The sequence below is a fragment of the Periophthalmus magnuspinnatus genome, chromosome 11, assembly GCF_009829125.3.
Source record: "Periophthalmus magnuspinnatus isolate fPerMag1 chromosome 11, fPerMag1.2.pri, whole genome shotgun sequence".
In the NCBI taxonomy this organism is placed as follows: domain Eukaryota; kingdom Metazoa; phylum Chordata; class Actinopteri; order Gobiiformes; family Gobiidae; genus Periophthalmus; species Periophthalmus magnuspinnatus.
This window is the reverse complement of record NC_047136.2, coordinates 12,212,833-12,232,929: the sequence shown is the minus strand read 5'-3', so window position 1 is coordinate 12,232,929 and position 20,097 is coordinate 12,212,833. Positions and strand designations below refer to the sequence as shown.

The following is a 20,097-nucleotide window of genomic DNA, read 5'->3' as shown; positions in this document are numbered from 1 at the left end:
GGTCAGGAGTAAGTGCTAAAAATGAGATTGAAAAACAAAGAGCGAAGTCCCCGGGCTTTGATGGTGATCCCGGGATGGTGTCTGGGTCGTGTGCCCAGTGTGGGAGCTGGCAGCGGTGGAGCCAGGGCGCTGGTCCAGAGGCAGTGATGCAGAGGACAGGGGCTGCCGCGAGTCTGCTCACTGACAGAACCACAGCAACATGGGCCATTGGAGCGGTTTGTAGAGGGGCGGGTAAATTACTGATGTGTTTGATTAAAGTGTGTTTGTATGTGAAAAAAAAAATATGAAAAATTCTGAAAAACATGTCACAAACCACAGATTCATAAACGTTTTGCAATAGAGCTTATGGTGAAACGTTCTCCCGGCTGGTATTTAAATCCATCTGACAAACTCTCACAAACTACTGATGTGACTTTTGGCTCCTTTGTGGGAATCGAATCTTTTGGATCCTTTCCTTTCAAAGCGCCGTTCAAAAGACTGGCTCTTTTACTGTGTATTTATGTGACAGAAGCCAATGTGAGAACTCATTTTTACAACAAACTAATAAAACGTTTCACTGCAATAATAATAATTAAAAACCAAACTGTTATTATGAAGCCAAATATGTTTGGTTTTTTTGTGCACAAAGCGTTCACTCATTTTGCCTACTCTGCTTCTGTGTTTAGTCTTGTGTTTTCTCAATGTTAATCACTATAAAACTGCATAAAAATTAGACAGAAAACGACTCAATTCTTTTAGAAAACAAGATCCGGTTCCAACTGTTCACGTTAAGGAACCGTTGCAAATGCCAACTCGTTCATCGCTATCACACACACTAGTATTCACATGCATAAATGATCAGGAACACCACAGCTTTAGAACAGCTTTTTCAGACACCGAAGTGAAAGAATAGTGGACCACTAATGCACAGCCAGTCTGATCTCAATCCGATCTGATCCCAGAGTGTTACATAGCAACACAATTCTTTCAAAAAACAAGAGAGGGGGTCCGACGCACTTGACATTAAATACACATTATTTTACCGTGCATGGGACATACCAACAAGTTTTGACCTTTATCTGGTCTTCCTCAGTGCAATCCTCAAGACTTTTTTCAACATTTGCTAGTTTTGATTCATTTTTCTTTCACATTTAGAAGCAGACCATATGCATCTCTTTAGGGTAAAAATAAATGTTCTCACTTACAAGAAAAAAGTTGTGTATGCCTGTTTTAATTGACAAAAGAACACTGTGATACCACTTAACAACAATGGATTTATGAAGTTGCACGTAGCAGTTAGTGATGGGACTTTTGGCTCTTTTACGAGATCCGAATCTTTTGGATCCATTCATTTCACAGACCCGTTCAAAAGACTGGCTCTTTTTCTTTCTGTTTATATGACAGGACCCAATGTGAGAACTCATTTTAACAACAAATTAATCACAGAGAGAAACGACCAAGGCTAACATGTGTTTAAACTGGTTCAAACTGAGAGTGGGAGTGTGTTTAGCCTTTCAAATTATGCATAATCGAAATAAAACAATGATAATAATTTTAAAAGTAACTGTTAATGTGATGGCTTTTTTTTTTTTTTTTGTGTGCACAAAGCTCTCACTCGTGTCGCCTGCTCTGCTTCTGAGCTGATTCTTGTGTCAGTTCAGTGTTAATCAAGCTAAAAAAAAGCAGTCAAATTAGAAAGAAAAGATTCAGCCCTTTAAAAAAAAACGACATCCGGATCCAACTGTCCACGTTAAGGAACTGATCAAAAGAGACGACTTATTCACGAACGTCACATCACTAATAGCGTTAAGCCAAAATTGTCAAAGTTGTTTCTGTATGTTTCATTTGTCTAAGTAAAAAATGTTTAAAACCATTATTCTGCCTTTGTAGGTGGCCCACAATTATGCTAATGGCTCCAACAATTCGCCGGAAACGTTCCTATAGCAACAATGCACAATTCGAAACACAAAAATTGCAATTATTTAAATTCAAACTCAACAAATACGCTAAAAACACTCAAAACATGTCAATCTTCCGACATGTCAGCATCACTGTTCCGTCATCTCACTTTGAGCCGGAAAATCTTAGAAATATCGGTAGAAAAATACGAATGTCAAAGTGTTGAAACAGAGCCCAGAATCTTAACTCCCGCTAACCGCAAAACCCTGACTCAGTGTTTTCTGACATTTTTTGAATGGCAGGTTTCTCTCCGCCAAGCCTCTCTCTGCACAAGATCTGCTGTCAAGCCCCTGATTCATGGTATTCCCACACACCAACGTTTCTCCTTTTTACACCTCCAATCTTTACCCACTCAGCACGCTATTAGAAAACAGCCTCAATTCTGAACTGTGAACTTCATTTGAGATTCTCCAAGCCTCTGCCCATTCTTGCCATGTAAGAATCTCATTAGTGTTGGCTAGTGATGGATGGGGCTAACTGGACATCTCCCAGTAATGCTCCAATAGGCTGGACCAACAGTGAACTGGAGCCTTGATCTCTAATCTTTCACCCACTACTACGCACACACATACGCATTTATAGCAGCTGAAACAGACATCCCAGATACAGCTATCAACCGCCAAGGCTGCCTATCCATCAAACCCCGTGTCCACTAAAGGATGAGAGGACAGTGGGAGGGGGCAGAGTGCTGTGGAGTGCCTGCATTAATAGAGCGTAGCGCCGTACCTTGGTCTGGAGATAATGGGGGTAGTAGTAGGTGTACTGAGGGTACATTGGCTGCTGTTCCAAACGCTTGCCCATGTAGCTGGAATCCTTAGCAGTGAGGCAGGGAATGGTGACACCGGAGCGAGCGCTATGCCAAGATGAGATCAGCTTGTCTTTGCTAATATCCCTCTTTTTTTTCCTCTTCTTCTTCTTCTTGATCTGCTCTGCTGCTGCTGCACCGCGATGTGTCACTCTGCCGGCTTCTCTCTCGCTCTCAAGGTGTGTGCAAGATCCAAGAGTTCAATTAGTCCACAAGTGCGCAAGGTGGTCTCTCGGTGTCCGGAGAGAGTGGTCGAAAGCTGAGATAGGTTAAAAAGGTACAGGCAGGATAGGAGTGGGCGAGGAGCAGGTGGCTGTGGTGGCAGTACTGTTGAGGGGAGAAGAGGAGGAGTAGGAGGAAGAAAAGGGATGGTTAGGGAGAGAACGCAAAAGGGTTGACTTGTTTTGTAGAAGCGACTCCGGTCTGTAATGTGCCACGCTCTGAATACCTCTCTCTCTTGCTGCTGCTGCTGCGCTGGAGTGGGAATCGAATGGGCTGTCCTGCTTGACGCTCACACACGGATGCACTTTACACAGAGGAGAATATCCCAGTTTGGTAGAAAATTAGGTTAAAATCCCAAATCCAGGCTAAAAGATTGGTGGAAAAGCACAGTGAGAGCCCCAGAAGTCCTCCGGTTGTAAAGAATGTGCTCCTTGTGTGAGTTACTATAAGCAGCCTGCCTCCTGTCTCTTCTCTCTCTCTCTCCCCCTCTGTCACAGACTTCCCTCTTCTCCGCGCTGGTCTCCCTCCACACTGACAGAGCAGTATTATGGGGGCTCGTCCGACAGCGGCACAGGGGCGAGCGAAACGGCGCGGCTGTCTCCTCCTTCCTTATCCCCCTCCCGCAGCCCGGCAGCCAGGAGGTAGGAGGGTCCTGAAGCGATCCAGACACAGACCAGCGGGTAGCAGCGTTTCCACAACCTGCATGGGAGAGCAGAGCGGCAGCAACACAGAGCGCAGACGGAGCAGGGCAGAGCAGAGCAAAGCAGAGCAGAGCAAAGCAGAGCAGACCAGGCAAAGCGAGCAGTCGATTCCCCCTGCTGGATGTAAGAGGAAGTGAAGGCAGCACATGCACAAACACACAAGGATAAATGCAGTGATTTAAGTGTGCTGTAGATCACTATAAATGTACACTTAGTGGGAGCCGAGAACCGCAGGCTTCCAAACTGCAATAATCAAACTCACTTTAGGATTTATACAGCTATAAAGTCAACTAGGGACTTTGCCTCAATACACAGTCACACAGGCTAATGCTGTTTACTTTGCGGGAACAGAGCAAAATTGGAAGAGACGTGAAGGCTGAAGCAGAAATACAGAGTGAGGAGGAAGTAAAAGCCTACAGGATTTTTGAAGTTATAAATATTTCAGAAAATATTACTTCAATCACAAAATGTCTAAAATGAGTAAGGGTTAATAAATGACTTAATTCAACATTTTTGACAAAACAAAGCTATATTTATTGTATTAGCTTGCAGAACGAAGCAGATAATACTTTTACGAAGGATTAAAAAGTATAATTTACAGACTATACAGAAAACTAGGCCTGTCATGGTAATTACTATGTCAATATATGAAAGCTGGAGCAATACTTTTGGGGAGTCAGTATTTATCGTGTGTATGTTTTCCTTGCACTACTGTGGAAAGTCGTAAAAGGATGAATAAATAACTTCTATGACTCATTACAGCTGCAAACTAAAGTAATAAAGTGTTTCATTTATTGCAGCTCATGATGTGTTAACAATATTGTAGATTTCGAATAGTTTTTGTGTTTTAAATCTGCATCAGTGGCATAAACTAGTTTCAATATTATCGTTTATCATTTATATTTACTTCAGTGAACAATTGGAGTACAGTATACGTGATTTCATCCACACGACCAACTTTAGAAGTCACGCCAGGCAATGTTTAGCTGTTTTTCCAAAATATTTTCATGGTTTTCAATGTTAATTACACAATTTTGAATGAAAAATACGCCAAAGCAGAAAACATCAACAATAAAAATGACATTACACCGCGTACCGTAACGTATTTTAGTCTTGACGTATGGCCGATCCGTGGCACAATTCAATATACAATTCATTTTATTAACAGTTATATTGCAAATGAAACACCCTTTAACGCTGAACAAACCTATTGATGCGCAGTGTGTGAAGAAGACAGATCGATAGCAGCACAACATGTACTGTCCTTTTTACGCCCTAGGATAAAAATGCCACATACATGCTACTTTTAAAGGACTCAGAGATGGAACGGTATTGAGGTTTACCAGATTAAAAGTCTCCAGATCAATCCGACACCTCAGCTTCAGCAGGTCAGTGGTAGAAAGTTAAGTACGGAAACAAGTATAGAAGAAATACGGTGTTTATTCCCTTTGTATCTGTGGATATCCTATCTTCTATATAAAGAGAGCGGGAGATGGAAGCTAAGAGATTCATATGTCTTTATCCAGAAGTGTGTCAGCTGAACGGCACAGTCTGCGTGAGATTTTATAGATAAGGCTTATCATTTCCACTCACAAAGGTCATATCCAAGGAAAAAAAACACTAAAAAAGACATTTATACTCATATGCGACAACAAAACCACTATTTCTTTTCTTCTAGTCCGTCCCAAGAGCTGAGTGGACCTGCACATTTCACTTCTTGGACTTTAAAAGACTCTTAAAGGTCCTATATTTTGCAAAACTGACTCTTGTGAGATTCAAGCCATGTTAGAATGTTGTTACTTCATCAGAAACATACCTGGAGCTGTGGTTTGTTTCATTGACATATGTTTGAATAAATTATGCATTATCGGGCTTTTTACATCTCCAAAGCTCAAAATGCTCTGTTCCACCTTGTGATGTCATGAAGTGGTATTTTTCAAGTTAACAGCTACATTTTACCTTTAGTTCAGTAGAGATTGGTAATTCCAATGCTGAAATTATCTAAATGATTCTAGTGAAGGTGTAAGGAGTTTAAAAACACAGTGGAGCACTTCCTGTATTACCACATGATGACATCACAAGGTGCAACAAAGTATTTTCTGTTTGAGAGAAGAACTTGGGATAAATTTGTGAATGAAACAAAACATAACCCCAGGTATGTTTGTGATGAGGAAACAACAAGTTCTCTGGCTGTAAAAGCTTTCTTTTAATAGAGAAAATTGTAAGAATAAGCTCAGAATCTATGTGTTATCAGTGTGTCCCACCATCACAAAACTCAACAAAGATAGAAACAGTTAAATTCTTTACAAACACAACACATTATTCTGTTAAATCGCTTTGGATGACTCTAAAAACTTAACGTAACAACAACAACAAAGTAGCAATAAAAAAAAGTGACAGGTTAAGTTTGTTGATACAAGTGGAGCACGCAGAGAAAACCCATACCCTCCACCCAAGATGACGGAGATATGATTCAAAACACATGGAAACATCATTTAGACATGATCAGTAGAACATGGAGACTAATTTATTGCTAAATGACCAACCCACGAAACCTCGAAATAAATCCAAAACATAAAACATTCACAAGGCTGAGACATAGGTTGGGGGGAAATGGTTATATTTTGCAGTTCAGGTTACTGGACAAAGAGAAAAGGAGGTCTTACGTAGACACCGGTCAGTAAAACCATGAATATTTATAGGTGCAAGCATTAAGAATTAAGAGTGGGGAATTGAGACTTGACTTGTGAAACGGAGGAAGTTGACCCATGGCCTGAAGGTCAGAGAGGAGCCCGCCAGGAGCCCAGGGCCTCGGTGAACTTTTAGCCCCGGCAGAGGTCCCATCAGAAAGGTGAGGGCAGTTCAAAGCAGTAATGGAGGTAAATTATTGTTTTATGTTATGTGTCATATGTTATGTGGCCTGAACCTCAGAAACCATTATGTGTTGAGAGGTAATAATGTCCAATCAAGTTTTTCACAAAGGAGGAGATGATTTGCTCAGTGGTCATTCATTATTGATTCAAGAGACACCAATTAAAGTTAATTTGCAATATAACCACCGTATATATTATTATGTAGGGTAATGTTTCTCAAACTGTGGTATGTTCTAGTATTTGCTCAATATTTGTTTATTTTTTCACTTTCTGATCTTCCTCTAAGTCTCTCGGTTGGAAACTACTGTAGCAATGATGTTAGACCTGGTATTTGATCTGGTGGCACTCGAAAAAGACAAAGAGTTTTCTGAAGTACTTGTGCCATTTCCTCAAATTGACGTCCATTCCTTGAGACACAGACATCCAGGCCAAAATATTAGGTATACGTGAAAAATCCTTTATAGTAACAGTAACGTCGTACTTTGCTACTATACCTTAACTATAAGATCGAGACACATCTTAAGTATTGTTGATGAATCATGTTGTAAAATGGTTATCACCGCGCAGCTGTTCACGGAGTTTTAAATAGAAGAAGAAGAGAGCGGAGGTTACACCACAGCCCTGAGGTGTGAACACTGACAGCTTCTCTCCTCCAGAGTAAGGCAGCTCCAGTTATAGACAACGCACTCACAACTGCTGCATATCCAGACATATTTCAGCTACGTGATCACACCTTATATTTCTATCACTTAGATACAAACTATTTCCCAAATTTGTTTAAAGATATATTTAAATGTGCTACTTAAAATGTGTTTATTGAAAAAGGGGCAAACCTGCTTTTACATAAAAATGAAACTTTTTGAAAAATACTTCTCAGTATCATTCATGTTTGTAACTTGGGAGGATTCTATTTCGATAACAAAATCTGAAATGTTTATGATGCTACCTGCTTGTCTCCATGGTCATTACTTTGCACAGAATGTTCCACAGTAAAGCATTAAATATCATTATCTATACCCAATTTCAAGTGTTTTTAGTGCTCAAAAATACCTTGACAAACATGCAGACATTTATGATTATTCATCTATGTTTTGATTTGTTTGTATTGTGATTTTAACGTCATTCTTATTTTGTAAAATACTTTGAATTACCTTGTGCACGAATTGCGCTATACAAATAAACTCGCCTTGCCAGTCCCCTTATGAGCACCTCTCCGCAGATCTGACCTTTCACCTGGCCCACTGGTGTCACCTATTCGTCTCCATGGAGATGCTTAGCGTGTAATGCCATACTGCAGGCAATGCGATAACATCTCTATGGAGACAAGCCTTAAGTACATTGCCAATATTTCCACTTTTACTTTCATTTTACACCATGTTCCATCTTGTTCAGAAGTGGCTTTGTACAGTAAACAGTAAAACATCTTGACCCCGTGCTTTGGAAACAGCAGCTGAAGAAGGGCCCTAAACAGCAAAGGAACACACAATGTTCCACTCCAAAATGTTCTTAGAAAGTCCAGTTTCACCTCGCCCTGACCCCTCCCCTCCCTGGTTGCATGGGACACTCTGCGCTTTGTCAGAACTGCAGCTCAAAAATCCAGCTACGCTCTTTGTTTCCTGTGGTCTGGCAGTGCCGACTATAGTGTTGTGGGCGGTTCCCAGAAATGACCAGATGCAAGGAATTTCGAGGGAAGATTGGCACCGGTCCAAGAGGGGGCAGTGGGGCAGAGGGGCAGAGGGGCAGAGAGACCGAGAGAGAGGGGGTGGGAGGGTGGGACAGAGGGGGGAGAGAGAGAGGTGGTGGGTTGGTGGGCGGGTGGGAAATAGGGTTACAAAACAGCAGGGCCGATATTCCAGGAAACGTTTTTTTTCACTCTCTCTTGGCAGCACTCGCGCAGGGGGATTGCCGCGCACAGCCAGATCGTCTTACACATTTTTATGCTAACTTACTGATGCGGCATGGCTAACCCCGAGCTCCCCGGGGCTAGCTATCATCAGAAAATGTAACATGAACTGTCTCTCCACCGCCACAATGACATGTTTAATTCCACACGTGACATTAAAATGCATTGAGTGGATTTGAAGGCCTTTGGACACGTATCAAACATTTAAAGAAATGGAAGGTAGGGCGCAGAAGACAGGAAAAAACAGACCATTTTCACCGAGCTGCAATTTTGATGTATAAAAAGTCAATAAATGGTTGTCAATCTCTGTCTGATAAAGCCCATAGTCGCCGCCAGACTTCGCTTCGTACTGTTAAAAAGCGAAAAAAGCTACACCCCAGAATAATCATTTAGTATTTATTGAATTGTCAAACTAAAATTTACAGTTTCAATGTGGCGAAATCTCATTTAAGAATATTTACAATTCAAAACAGCCTCAGATGTATTTGAGCAAAGCTGTAAAACATAAATGAATCAGAGGAGAGAAAGTGTTGGAGAAAACCACAGCTCTGGCAGGTTTACAAAGATCATGAGGAGCAAACCACAGAAAACAGTGGGAGGAGAAACAAGAAATCCACTAAACTGCTAAATGACTGGATTAACCATTTCTGGAAAAAAAAAAGACTTTGCAACATACAAAAACAGAGGTGGGCAACACATTAGTTATCTGTTATATCAGAGGGGCTTGTTTTTCTGCGTCATTAAAATGAGTGGGGTAGACCGTTTATCGCAGTATCAGGCTGTGTGAGGAGATATGAAACTTGAAAACAGCAAAAAAAAAAAAAAAACCCCACTGAGATACACTTTTTTTTTTTTTATGGCGGCAGTGCAAAACGTCCTTATAGTTGCATTAGCGGAAACAACGTTAAAAAGTAAAACACCCAATAAAGTGTTGGGTCACTGGGTGTAATTGTACATATATTTATCATTATGTACGTGTAGTGTTTTGAATGGACCCTTAGTATTTAGCATCTCCACTGGTCCTTAGTCCAGATCTTTATACGAAACATGTCAGTTCTACGAAGGTCTATTGTATGTGCTTAATTTTGTGCTGTTAAAAATATTTGTGGAGGTACCTAAATAGTACACTTTCTATTGCTAGAACTAGCCAATACAAGCCAAGTTTTTTGTTCTTTTTTATTAATTTTCATTTTAAGAACTAAAAAACTAACAAAACACAAACAAAACATATGACAACTGACCACATTAATCAAGCAGAACTATTACTCCCCACAAATGACAAAAAGTGAGTCCATATCCTGTTGGTTTTGTCGACGGTGCACTTTAGAGATCAGTCTTTCAAACGCAGCAGTCTCTCATCAGTCTAAACCAGTCCTCAACCTGTGGCCTGTGGGGGCTTTTCCAGACCTTCAGAATTAGCCTAGCAGCCACAATAAAACCAGCCACCGCCAACCCGAACATGTCTATTGAGAATCCAGGGGGTAAAAGAGACTTATCTCCCAGCAGACACATCTGTGGTGATGCTGGGATAGGTAGGCCAATCCACTTTTCCAGCTTTTTAATAACATCAGTCCAGAACGGAGACACCATAGGACATTCCCAGAAGGCATCTAGATATGTACCACTATCAGTTTTACATTTCCAGCAGTTATTGTTCTGCACTAAGCCCATTTTGTGTAGCTTCAATGGAGTAAAATAAAATCAGTGAATAATTTTTATAATGAATAAGCTTAATTCTAGCATCTCTTGGAGCTCAGTCTACATTTGAAACAACCCTGTCCCACACATCTTCACTTATCTTAATATTTAGATCTTTTTGCCAACTTAACTCAAACCTTCACATATTGCACCCTGGTTATTTAGGAGCATCTTTTAATACAATGATGCCGTTTGCGTATTCACTGGCAGATTCAGCCTGACCTGTAGAGCATTCTCATTCTGTAGATGGCTCAAGCTAAAGATGGAAGTCAAATTGCTTCTGGTTTGTAAATATTTCCAGAAATCCCGTGTCCGTCAATTTAAACACATCTTTTAACAAAAAAAAATAAATGTCATCTCTGTATATATATATTTTGAACTCCTTGTATCAACCATTTTCACCACAAAAAGGGAGATTTGCCTATATGTATTGCTGGGTTATTCCAAACCGAGGAATAGCACTGTTTATATGGAGAAATAGTCAGTACTTTTTGAATACTGTCACTAGAACTGGTCATTGTGACACCAGTTTGACTGAATGTTTGATTTTATGAACTGAACTAAACTGGCACTAGTACTACAACCTGATACAATGCATCTCTACAGTTAACGTTAATGTATATTTGTACACTGCCCTGGCTCATTAAATACATAAACTATACTACACATGTTTGGTCTGGTATTTTACATGTTCGATTAGGATAAAACAAAGCAGGAACCAGTCGCAGCCCACCATCCCCGCATTGAGACATGCTATAAACAGCGTAGTGATACCCAGTGAGTCATTACCCTGTATCACAACACAGACACAGCCGCCGTGCACGGAGCTAATGGAGAGGAAATACGACACCAGACTTGCATGCGCACGAATGAATCACTACATGCTTTACCACTACACGTGACCAGGGAGCGCCGATAGACAAAAAGGCCCAATTGCGTCCACTTATGGGCTCGCTCTTCCGAATGTGAGCCGTAGATACAAGCCGCGGTGATTGGGCCGACGGTGAGGAGGAATCACAGCTGTTACAAATGATCCTACACGGAGCAAGGGGCCCTCAGAAAACACCAGCAGTTTTCATGTGTCGTAGATATGTTCTTTATAATGACGGCACAATAAAAACATTAACAAACACTGCCAAATACTTTTTTAAGATAGTCTGAAAACTCAAGATTACAAAATGGATTTAAACAACACATTTTCTGGGGCTTGTAATCAATACAAGCATTCACGGTCCTATTTAGGCGTTCGATTTTCAACAAAAACAGTGAGAGTGACTAACTGAAAAATGTTGGCTAATGCGGCTAGCTTATGATCGTAGTGTTATTTGAGAAGGACTCGTTTAACAGCACAAATCAGATCACCTGTTGTAGTTCCAGTTAAGACCGTTCTTTATGGTCAGATTGTGTTCAAACAAAGCTGAGATTAAAGTGTAAAATGAGTCCCATAGCTTCAGACAGAGCAGTGCCTCTAGTTGCGACCAAATTTATCAATTAATCGACTAATCGCCTGTACAGAGCATGGTGCCGGGTGAATGTTATTGCTACATCTAGAACTACTGCAGCTATTACAACTATTTTTAGGCTAGAAAATGTATCAAAGTAAGTCATCTGGACACTGTTTTTACTCCGATCCAGAAGTATATTTGATTATAATGGTAGAATGGCCTGGGAACGCCTTGTGGTCCCACCGGAGGAGCTGGAGGACATGTCCGAGGCTGCTGTCCCCGCGACCCGGCCCCGGATAAGTGGAAGAAAATGGATGGATGGATGGATGGATATAATGGTAGAAGTTCTGCCTGTTTTCATGGGTAAATGTAAAATAAATACAATTTTGCTTGCATAAAATGTACATTTTGGGGTGTCCTATAAATTCATATGTTGGAATATTTGTGAATATTTAGTTTTAAAAGTAAACAAATACCTATAAATCTATGCAAATTACAAAAATGAGGAGTTAGTAATTTATTGATTAAAGTTTTGAGTCAGTCCTACCATGTCGAACCACTTTTTGACCTTCTACTAGTATTTATTTATTTACAAAAACCTACCACCACAACTACTACTCCTACTCCTGTAATCTCTGCTTCTACCGTCTATATAACATTGATTTATATGATATAAAATGTTGCTGAATTATTTAAGGCTCATAAAAGTCTTCAGAAATCACTGTAGATAGATTTATAAATGAGCAAAGTCAATAATCGACACGACTATATCTTTACATTCCTCTTCTGGTTAAATGCAGTGATAAAGTCAAAGTCACGTCTGTCTTTGTCCTGGAGTGAACCGCGGAGACTCCCACATAGAGCTATAAATGCAGATGAGGCCAGATAAAGCCCTGAGAATCTGTGCATAATAAGGATTTAAGTGCAGCACTGGCACACTCAGAAACAATAGATATGGTCCACCAGGAAGTGTTAAGCCCAAATATTCAAAATGTGCTCGCCTTAGAATAAGAACGACTCAGCAGACCTCCCTGAGAGAAAACGCCACGCAAATATGAAATAGATGACTCTCAATGCGTCTGTGAACATCTCAATAGGTCGAGCGGCTTAATGCAAAATATGTACTTTTTTATATGTATGAAAAAATAATATTGCAAGAGAAATACGCTGAAAGTATAATATCCATTGCTGTAAAACTCGAAACCCAAATTTGTTGCATTTCAGTCCCTTTTATCTTCTCATAAACTCCTTGAATTATTGCACAAATCCAAAAGCCTTGAAAACAAAACACTATGTACAGAATTAGATTTTTGTTTTCTGCATTTGTATAATGGCAAATATAGCGTATGAGGTGCTCTGTGAATGTTTAAAATGCGATGCAATGTTATTTTTAATACTATTGTACATAAAGCGCGGTGATACAGTGGGTTAGTGCATTGTTGTGTGCTTGGGCAAGACACACTTAACTCATCTTGCCCGTGTATCAAAGCAGTGAAAGCAGAGAATGGAGGTAGAAGATTTTTGGCACAGATTGAACCGATTCTCTGCGAAACAGCCCCAAGACAGCTGTGGCAAGTCCTGGCAACTTAAAAGTGTCACAAAGAGCCATTACTGTACGCAGGCATTGTTATGTTTATCATCTGCCGTAAAAAAAATCCCAGTTTTATCGAGACTTTAGCTTAAAATGAGCACAAGATTTTCCAAAAGCATATCCTCACAGATACCCTATCAGTTAGACAAGACAAGGATGAAAGGACTCTCTGGATTTCTCTCTGATTTTCGATACGCTCATTTGTACAGTCGTAGCTGAAGGTTTGAAGGTTGTTCGTGGCACGTTCATTTTCACATACGCACGCTTGGGATTGCGAGCGGATGGGCATTTTATTACAACAAACACAAAAGCTTTGCCACATCGCTGAGAAACATAGATGGGATAAGTTTCAGCAGACTCCGCTCTCAGGATGGACAGACAGCGGTGATATTTTAAAGCAGAGCTAAGCCAGGCCTGAATGAAGTGAAATGACCAGACGCTGCACAGTGATGAGGACTGAGAGGGAGTCCGCACACAAGCTCGCTGTCCTTCCAAGAGGAATATTTCAGCCTGCTAAATGGAGCAGAACTCCATTGGCGCTACTCTCTTAACCTCCCCGAGTGTCTCATCCTCTGCATGCAAACGACAATGCCCAGGAGACAAAGAAAACAGAGGGGCAGAGCATAAGGCTTTAGGACAGAATCGCACTCGGAAATGTTGTTTACGCATTCCTTTAAATGGAAAAAGACAACATATGCAGCCCTCTTATCACTATCAAGATGCTCAACAAGTTAAACACATTTGACATTTCCCAAATGTATCTTTACACACCAGCTGGAGAGTTATTCCAGTGTTGTGTCCCTAGGCAAGACACATTCTATATTCTATTACATTCAACTACTGTAACGGCCTGCTCGCTGGCCTCTTTAAACAAGCGTTAAAACAGCTGCAGTACATCCAGAACGCTGATGCTTGGGTCCTCACTAGAACCAGGAAGTACGAGCACATAAGTTCTGTGCTCGGGTCTCTGCACTGGCTCCTGTGGCTCAGAGAATAGACTTTACACCAGTATCTATGTGGCTGTATTTGTCAAGTCATAATCACTGAACATTTTATATTACTGACATGTTGAGGCAATGTTTATTTCGACATCCAATATATTTTACATTTCTTTACTTCCATTTTTTCAGATAGCTTTTTACAGGTAGTTTTAGTTTAAAGCTCTCATTTTACATTATTTTCTGATTTATGTTATAATAATATATATATTATTATAACATAGATCATATATATATATATATATATATATATATATATATATATATATATATATATATATATATATATATATATATATATATATATATATATATATATATATATATATATATATATATACACTGAACTCAAGGTGCAAGGATGTTGCTACCCTGAAAACTACCACTACATGACATCACAAGGTGGAACAGAGCATTTGAGCTTTGGAGATGCAAAGAGACTATAAAACTAGGATTACTTAAGCATATGTGTAAATCCAACAAAACACAACTCCGAGTATGATTTTGAGGAAGTAGCAGCATTTTAACATGGCTTAAAGCTCATAAGAATCCATTTTGTGTAATATAGGACAGGGGACACTTGCTACCACTAATTTTAGTTCAGTTATTTTGGCATCAAATTAGCTAGTGATGGGACTTTCGGCTCTTTTATGGGATCCAAATCTTTTGAATCTGTTCATTTCAAAGGGCTGTTCATTTCAAAAGAGCTAAAAAAACTGGCTCTTTTACTATTTATTTATATGACAGAAGCCAATATGAGAACTCATTTTAACAACAGACTAATCACCTAGACTTAAATTTGTTTAAAGTGGTTCAAACTGTGAGTGGGAGTGTGTTTACCCTTTGGAATTATTCAAAATCTAAACAAAATGTTACACTAGAATAATAATAATAATTTTAAAACCAACTTTTATTATGATGCCAAATATGTTTTCTGTGCTCTGCTTCTGTGTTGATTCTTGTGTCAGTTCAGTGTTAATCAGTTTAAAAATCCAGACAAATTAGAAAGAAAAAGATTCAGCTCTTTTAAAAAATGAGATTCGGATCCATTCACGTTAAGAGACCGTTTAAAAGAGCCAACTCGTCCATCAGTAGAATTAGCACCTTTGTATTCGTCAAAAATAATACATCGTCTTTATAGGTTTAAGATCATCGTTCTATTCACATAAATCCGGCTATTGTTTCCCAAAGCTTGAACATAATCCATGCAACGTGCAGTTATCAGGGTGCGCTGACGGCACACTTGGCATGCTTCACAGTCAGTGACATACAGTGCATGTGTTATTGGCCTGTGCGATTGTCGGTGCAGAGCTGGCAGATGGTGGGAGCTTGTGGAGAATAGAGTATAGTACATGATTAAGAGCATTCACATGATGGGCGCAGTTTAGATGTGAGTGCCTCCTCTGTAGTGTGTCTATAATTAGCACCACTGAAGTCATCAAAGTGCAACGAGCAAATGGAGCAAAGCACTTCCGGAGAATATGACACGACTCGCAACAAGAAGAAATATTTCGAGACAGCTAAAACAATCACTTGTCAGTTATTTAGGTCATGAATGCTTTGTTGAACTGGGAAACGCTAATCTTTTATGCATACTGTATGTAAATGTGCTTATATTGTTGAGGCGTTTGTAAAAGATGACAATTTGAAAAAGGAACGATCTCCATAAACTATAAATAATAAGCTAATGTTAAACTTGCAGGCAATTATGAGAACATTCTGTGAGGGAAACTGGCCTTAGTTGGTTGGCCTGTTGCCATTCACAATACAATGCTCTTGATTTATCCAAACTTACGTGCAGCAGCAGCAAGAGCAACATGAGCAAACTTAAAATGTGTTCAGACACCACAGAGAAAACCTGGAATCAAACCTGGACATGACCCGGGACATGTATTAAGTGTTTGCATGTATGAAACTGTTACGTGTATAAGTTTACATGTTAAGTTTGCGCTCTATAAAAAGAACTTTATGTGGAAATGCAACAACAATACAACAAAATGCATCAACTCCTCTCTTTATTCATCAAGCGATTCATGTGATCCTGAAGCTTAAACAAGTCCCCACAATGTGTATGCACCTTAAGGCACCGCTCATATGAGAACATAAGACTTACAGGACCCTGTCAAAATAAGCACTCTGCATTTAATCGCTGCCGAAAGGAGCTTATTATGAAAACAATGACAACGCACAGGCTCAAACTGTGCAAACGGCAGGCTGTCCAGACCAATGTCATATTTGTTGTTTTGGTTCCTAGATTTGAGGAAAAAATTGGGAGAATGCAGCAGAATACAGGAATTGAAGTGTCTTATTCAAACGGAAAGCAGAGCAATGAAAAAAAACAAAAAACAAAACATGAATTTGTCCCTCATGTGTCCCACTTAAACTGAGGTGCTGTCCCACATTTGGTTGATTTTCTCCATCTGGTCACCATAATTACTGATGTTAAATGGTGCGATGCAAAATAACTTAGTGTCCTTTTACTTTTGTGCGTAATGGTCAGACGCTTTTACAAAAGTAGTTTTTTGCAAGAAAGACAAATAGGAAAATGGGAGATTAGATTGTATCAGTAATAACGCAGTTGTTGCAATCATCAAGATAAGTGGACGCACTGAAATGACTCAGAAACAAAGGACTTGCTGTTATGCTGTAAAATAGTTTTGCTGACAGAAATGAATGTAGCTAATTAAATGTCTTAATACAGCCCAATAATGAAATGCGTGTGTTGCTGCCCCCCCCTCCCCATCAGAGCAGCCCAGGCCTCATCTTCTGCTTCTTTCCCATACGCTTCATGTTTGCCCATATTGCATGATTGCACTGAAGGACTAGTATAATCAGCCATAATGCTTTACAGATGTTATGGCTGTTTTTAAAGCCAATTCTGCTGCCCCAGGCAACCATATATGAGAACCCATCTGTGCATGGACCGTAGTGTTTTAGAGTCTACATATGTCCGGATGGTATTTCTGCAATTCATGAATGGAGTGGTGAATTGTGGGAAAATTTCCGAAAGGTTTTGTGATTTATCCTTAAGTCTGCACTAATCGTCTGTGCAGAGGGTAACAGGTGCACGCTGGACACTTAAAGGGCCACTATGTAACATTTTGGGTGGGGTTACTGGGGTTACTGTTTGTCGCTTTGTCAGGAACGTTCCACGGAATCACATTAAACTGATCTGTCTTTTGTTTATTGAATTACGGGTGTTTTGCTCATTAATACTTTTTAAAAATGAATTCTTATGTGAGTGGGGGCACCTCTCCACAGATCTAACCTGGTATTTGTCTTGATGATGTCTTCAGATAGATTGTCTCCATGGAGATATACAAGTTTAATGCAAGAAGTGGAACATTCTAGGCAAAAGCACCCTGCTGGACCCTCTGCCGGAAAAGTTGCATAGCTTGTCTCCATGGAGATTGTATTGTGTTGCCCAGAATGTTCCGCAGTATGACTTCAATAAACATATCTATCTCTATGGATACAAGCAGGCCGTTACAGGTCAGACCCCGTTCACAGTAAGAATAAATGCAAGATGGAAAAGCTTAATAAACTACTGTGGGATATTCCAGGCAAAATAATAACATCTCCATAGTGACGGACCTCCCAGGAGAAGTTACACAGCGCACCTTTAAGTATAATTTAACGCTGAGTCCAACATTAAATATCAAAATGGCCGCCCCAGAGTGGTGGCATGCCAGGAATTGGCATGGTCCGAGTGCTCTCATGAAATGGGTGGTCTGGCACTGGGATCCTGTGGCGTGGCCCTTTAATCCTTAATGATGGAGAACGTCAAGGTCTGGTCACGAACGGAAATTCCTGTTAGGTGAAACATCTCAAAACATATTAATTCACAAGAGAATAGCTTTCTACAGAACTTGGCTTCTATTCTACATGTGAGTAAACAAGGTGGTCCCGCAATCATTCTAGATTACTTGGGGCCATTTATATGTTTTACAAGGATTTTATACTTAAATTAATAAGTATATTTTATAGTGTTGGTAGGCCTATTAGAACCGTGTGCATTTCAGGACACAGAATTCCCCGGCGCTCCGGTTGGAAGGAATGTTTGACAATTTGATTTCTGCTTTTCAATAATATGGTATTTTATAAAGTACATTTTGAAGTGCGATATATTGCTGACATAAATATAGACGATAAACGATACTGAAACTACTTTACGCCACTGACACATTAACCACAGAGCAAATTTATTTATTTTATTACCAACTATTTTAAATCTCCAATATATATAAAAAAAAAAAAAAAAAAAAAAACTAAGCTGCAATAAATAATAAAACAGCAGAATGAAACACTTTCGTACTAAGTTTGCATCTGTCAAGAGTCATACAAATTGCTCAACCCACAGCTAAAATCTTATATAGCAATAAAAAAAAAAATCCTAAATTTCCCAGTAGCGCAAAGAAAATGTACCCTGCACATGCAACGAATCACGAAAGCCATAGAGAAAAGCATTGCCAAATTTGATCCAGAGCAGTATACCAAGCAGAAGCCTCAGAAGTTAAGTATTTCATGCGAGGAAAGGAATTGTTCTTTGCTCTTTATTATATATCTTTTATGTCTCTTCAGCGATATTTTCACTCCTCATAAATCACATGAACTAGTTTAACATTCAAACAAGTCGGATTTGAACCAAAGCTCTGCAGTAGTTCTGGTTAGTGTTTTGTGAATCCGGTGCAGGGAAGAGGAGCAGATGAAGACGTGTGATCTACAGGGTTTATACTGTTGATTTCAATGTGTGAAGACTCTTACAGGTGTGAACTATGCAATTTCCACTTTCCACACTGAACACCAATACCAGCGCTGACAAATGGGACAGGTGTATGCCTCAAAAGATGTTGATTTTACTAAGAGACAACTTCATCCATAACGAGCAAATGGCATCATGGGTATTCAGTGTTCAGAATAGAGACAGATTTTCTTTGCACTAACTGGAAGGATATAGGAATATAATCATCTGGCTGCAAATGCTAAGGTAATTATGGTTGTTTACAGTTAGCTCCAAACCATTTGCAAAAAAAAAAAAAAAGGCTGAGTCACAAAATGCATTAATGAGGGCAGTTAATTCGTTAACTTCAACAAACAATATACAATACGTCATTATGAAATTGAGAAAATAGGTTCGATAAGGAGAAACGCGGTGATCTTTGAAAGCGAATAGGGTGGATCTGTTCATCACCTGTCAGTAAGTGTGGTATATAAGGCAGCAAGGGAGCATTACGTCAATAATATCGCTTAGTGTGATAAAAAGGGTAAAACATTATCGCTCATGAGACATTTCATATATTTGTGATAATCGCCAACAAAGATAATTGCTATGGTATCATCAAAAAGTGCAGAAACAAGCAACTTAGCCATGCTTTTTCTAAATCAGGGGTGTCCAAACTTTTCTCATTTCTCATACAAAACACACAGACAAACCTGAGGGCCGATTGAGAGCCACAGACTGGTCGCCAATACAGTGAATACGTCAAATCTGTGTTATTATTACAAGTTAGACTGAACCACTAGACCTTTATTCATCCTTACATCCTCAATGGGACACATTAAATATCTGATATGGGCTTGTTAAAGTAGATTTTCAGAAATGTACAGTAAAAGTACTGTTTAAGGTAATATGGGCCAATTCACCTGGAAGCTTGAGGGACAAAAAAAATTGGTCTGAGGGCCACATTTGGCCCCCGAGCCACAGTTTGGGCATGTCTGTTCTAAATGATAGTCACATTTTTATATAGCGCTTTTCCACCTTTAAGCCACTCAAAATGCTTTACAAAAAGGAACAGCGCACCCATTCACGCACACAGTCATACACCAGTGTACACAGACACTGCAGGCAAGGTGCTTTAAGTGTGTTGCCCAAGGACACAACAACAGCATTCATCTGAGGGAGCCAACCTGTTTGTCAGTAGCT

General features: G+C 39.7%; 1 protein-coding gene across 2 annotated transcripts in view; it reads right to left on the bottom strand.

Moving 5' to 3' along the window:
* rbms3 (RNA binding motif, single stranded interacting protein) overlaps positions 1-20,097 on the bottom strand; it is a 376,836-nt gene that overhangs the window by 346,682 nt on the left and 10,057 nt on the right. The window contains exon 1 of one of the 2 annotated variants that reach the window (XM_033975024.2): positions 2,665-3,701. The exons of the other annotated variant lie outside the window; for it this stretch is intronic. Within the exon in view, the coding sequence (XP_033830915.1) occupies positions 2,665-2,739 (75 nt within the window). The 5' untranslated portion in view covers positions 2,740-3,701. Of the gene's footprint in view, positions 1-2,664; positions 3,702-20,097 lie in introns of those variants that run through there. 2 annotated transcript variants of the gene reach the window in all.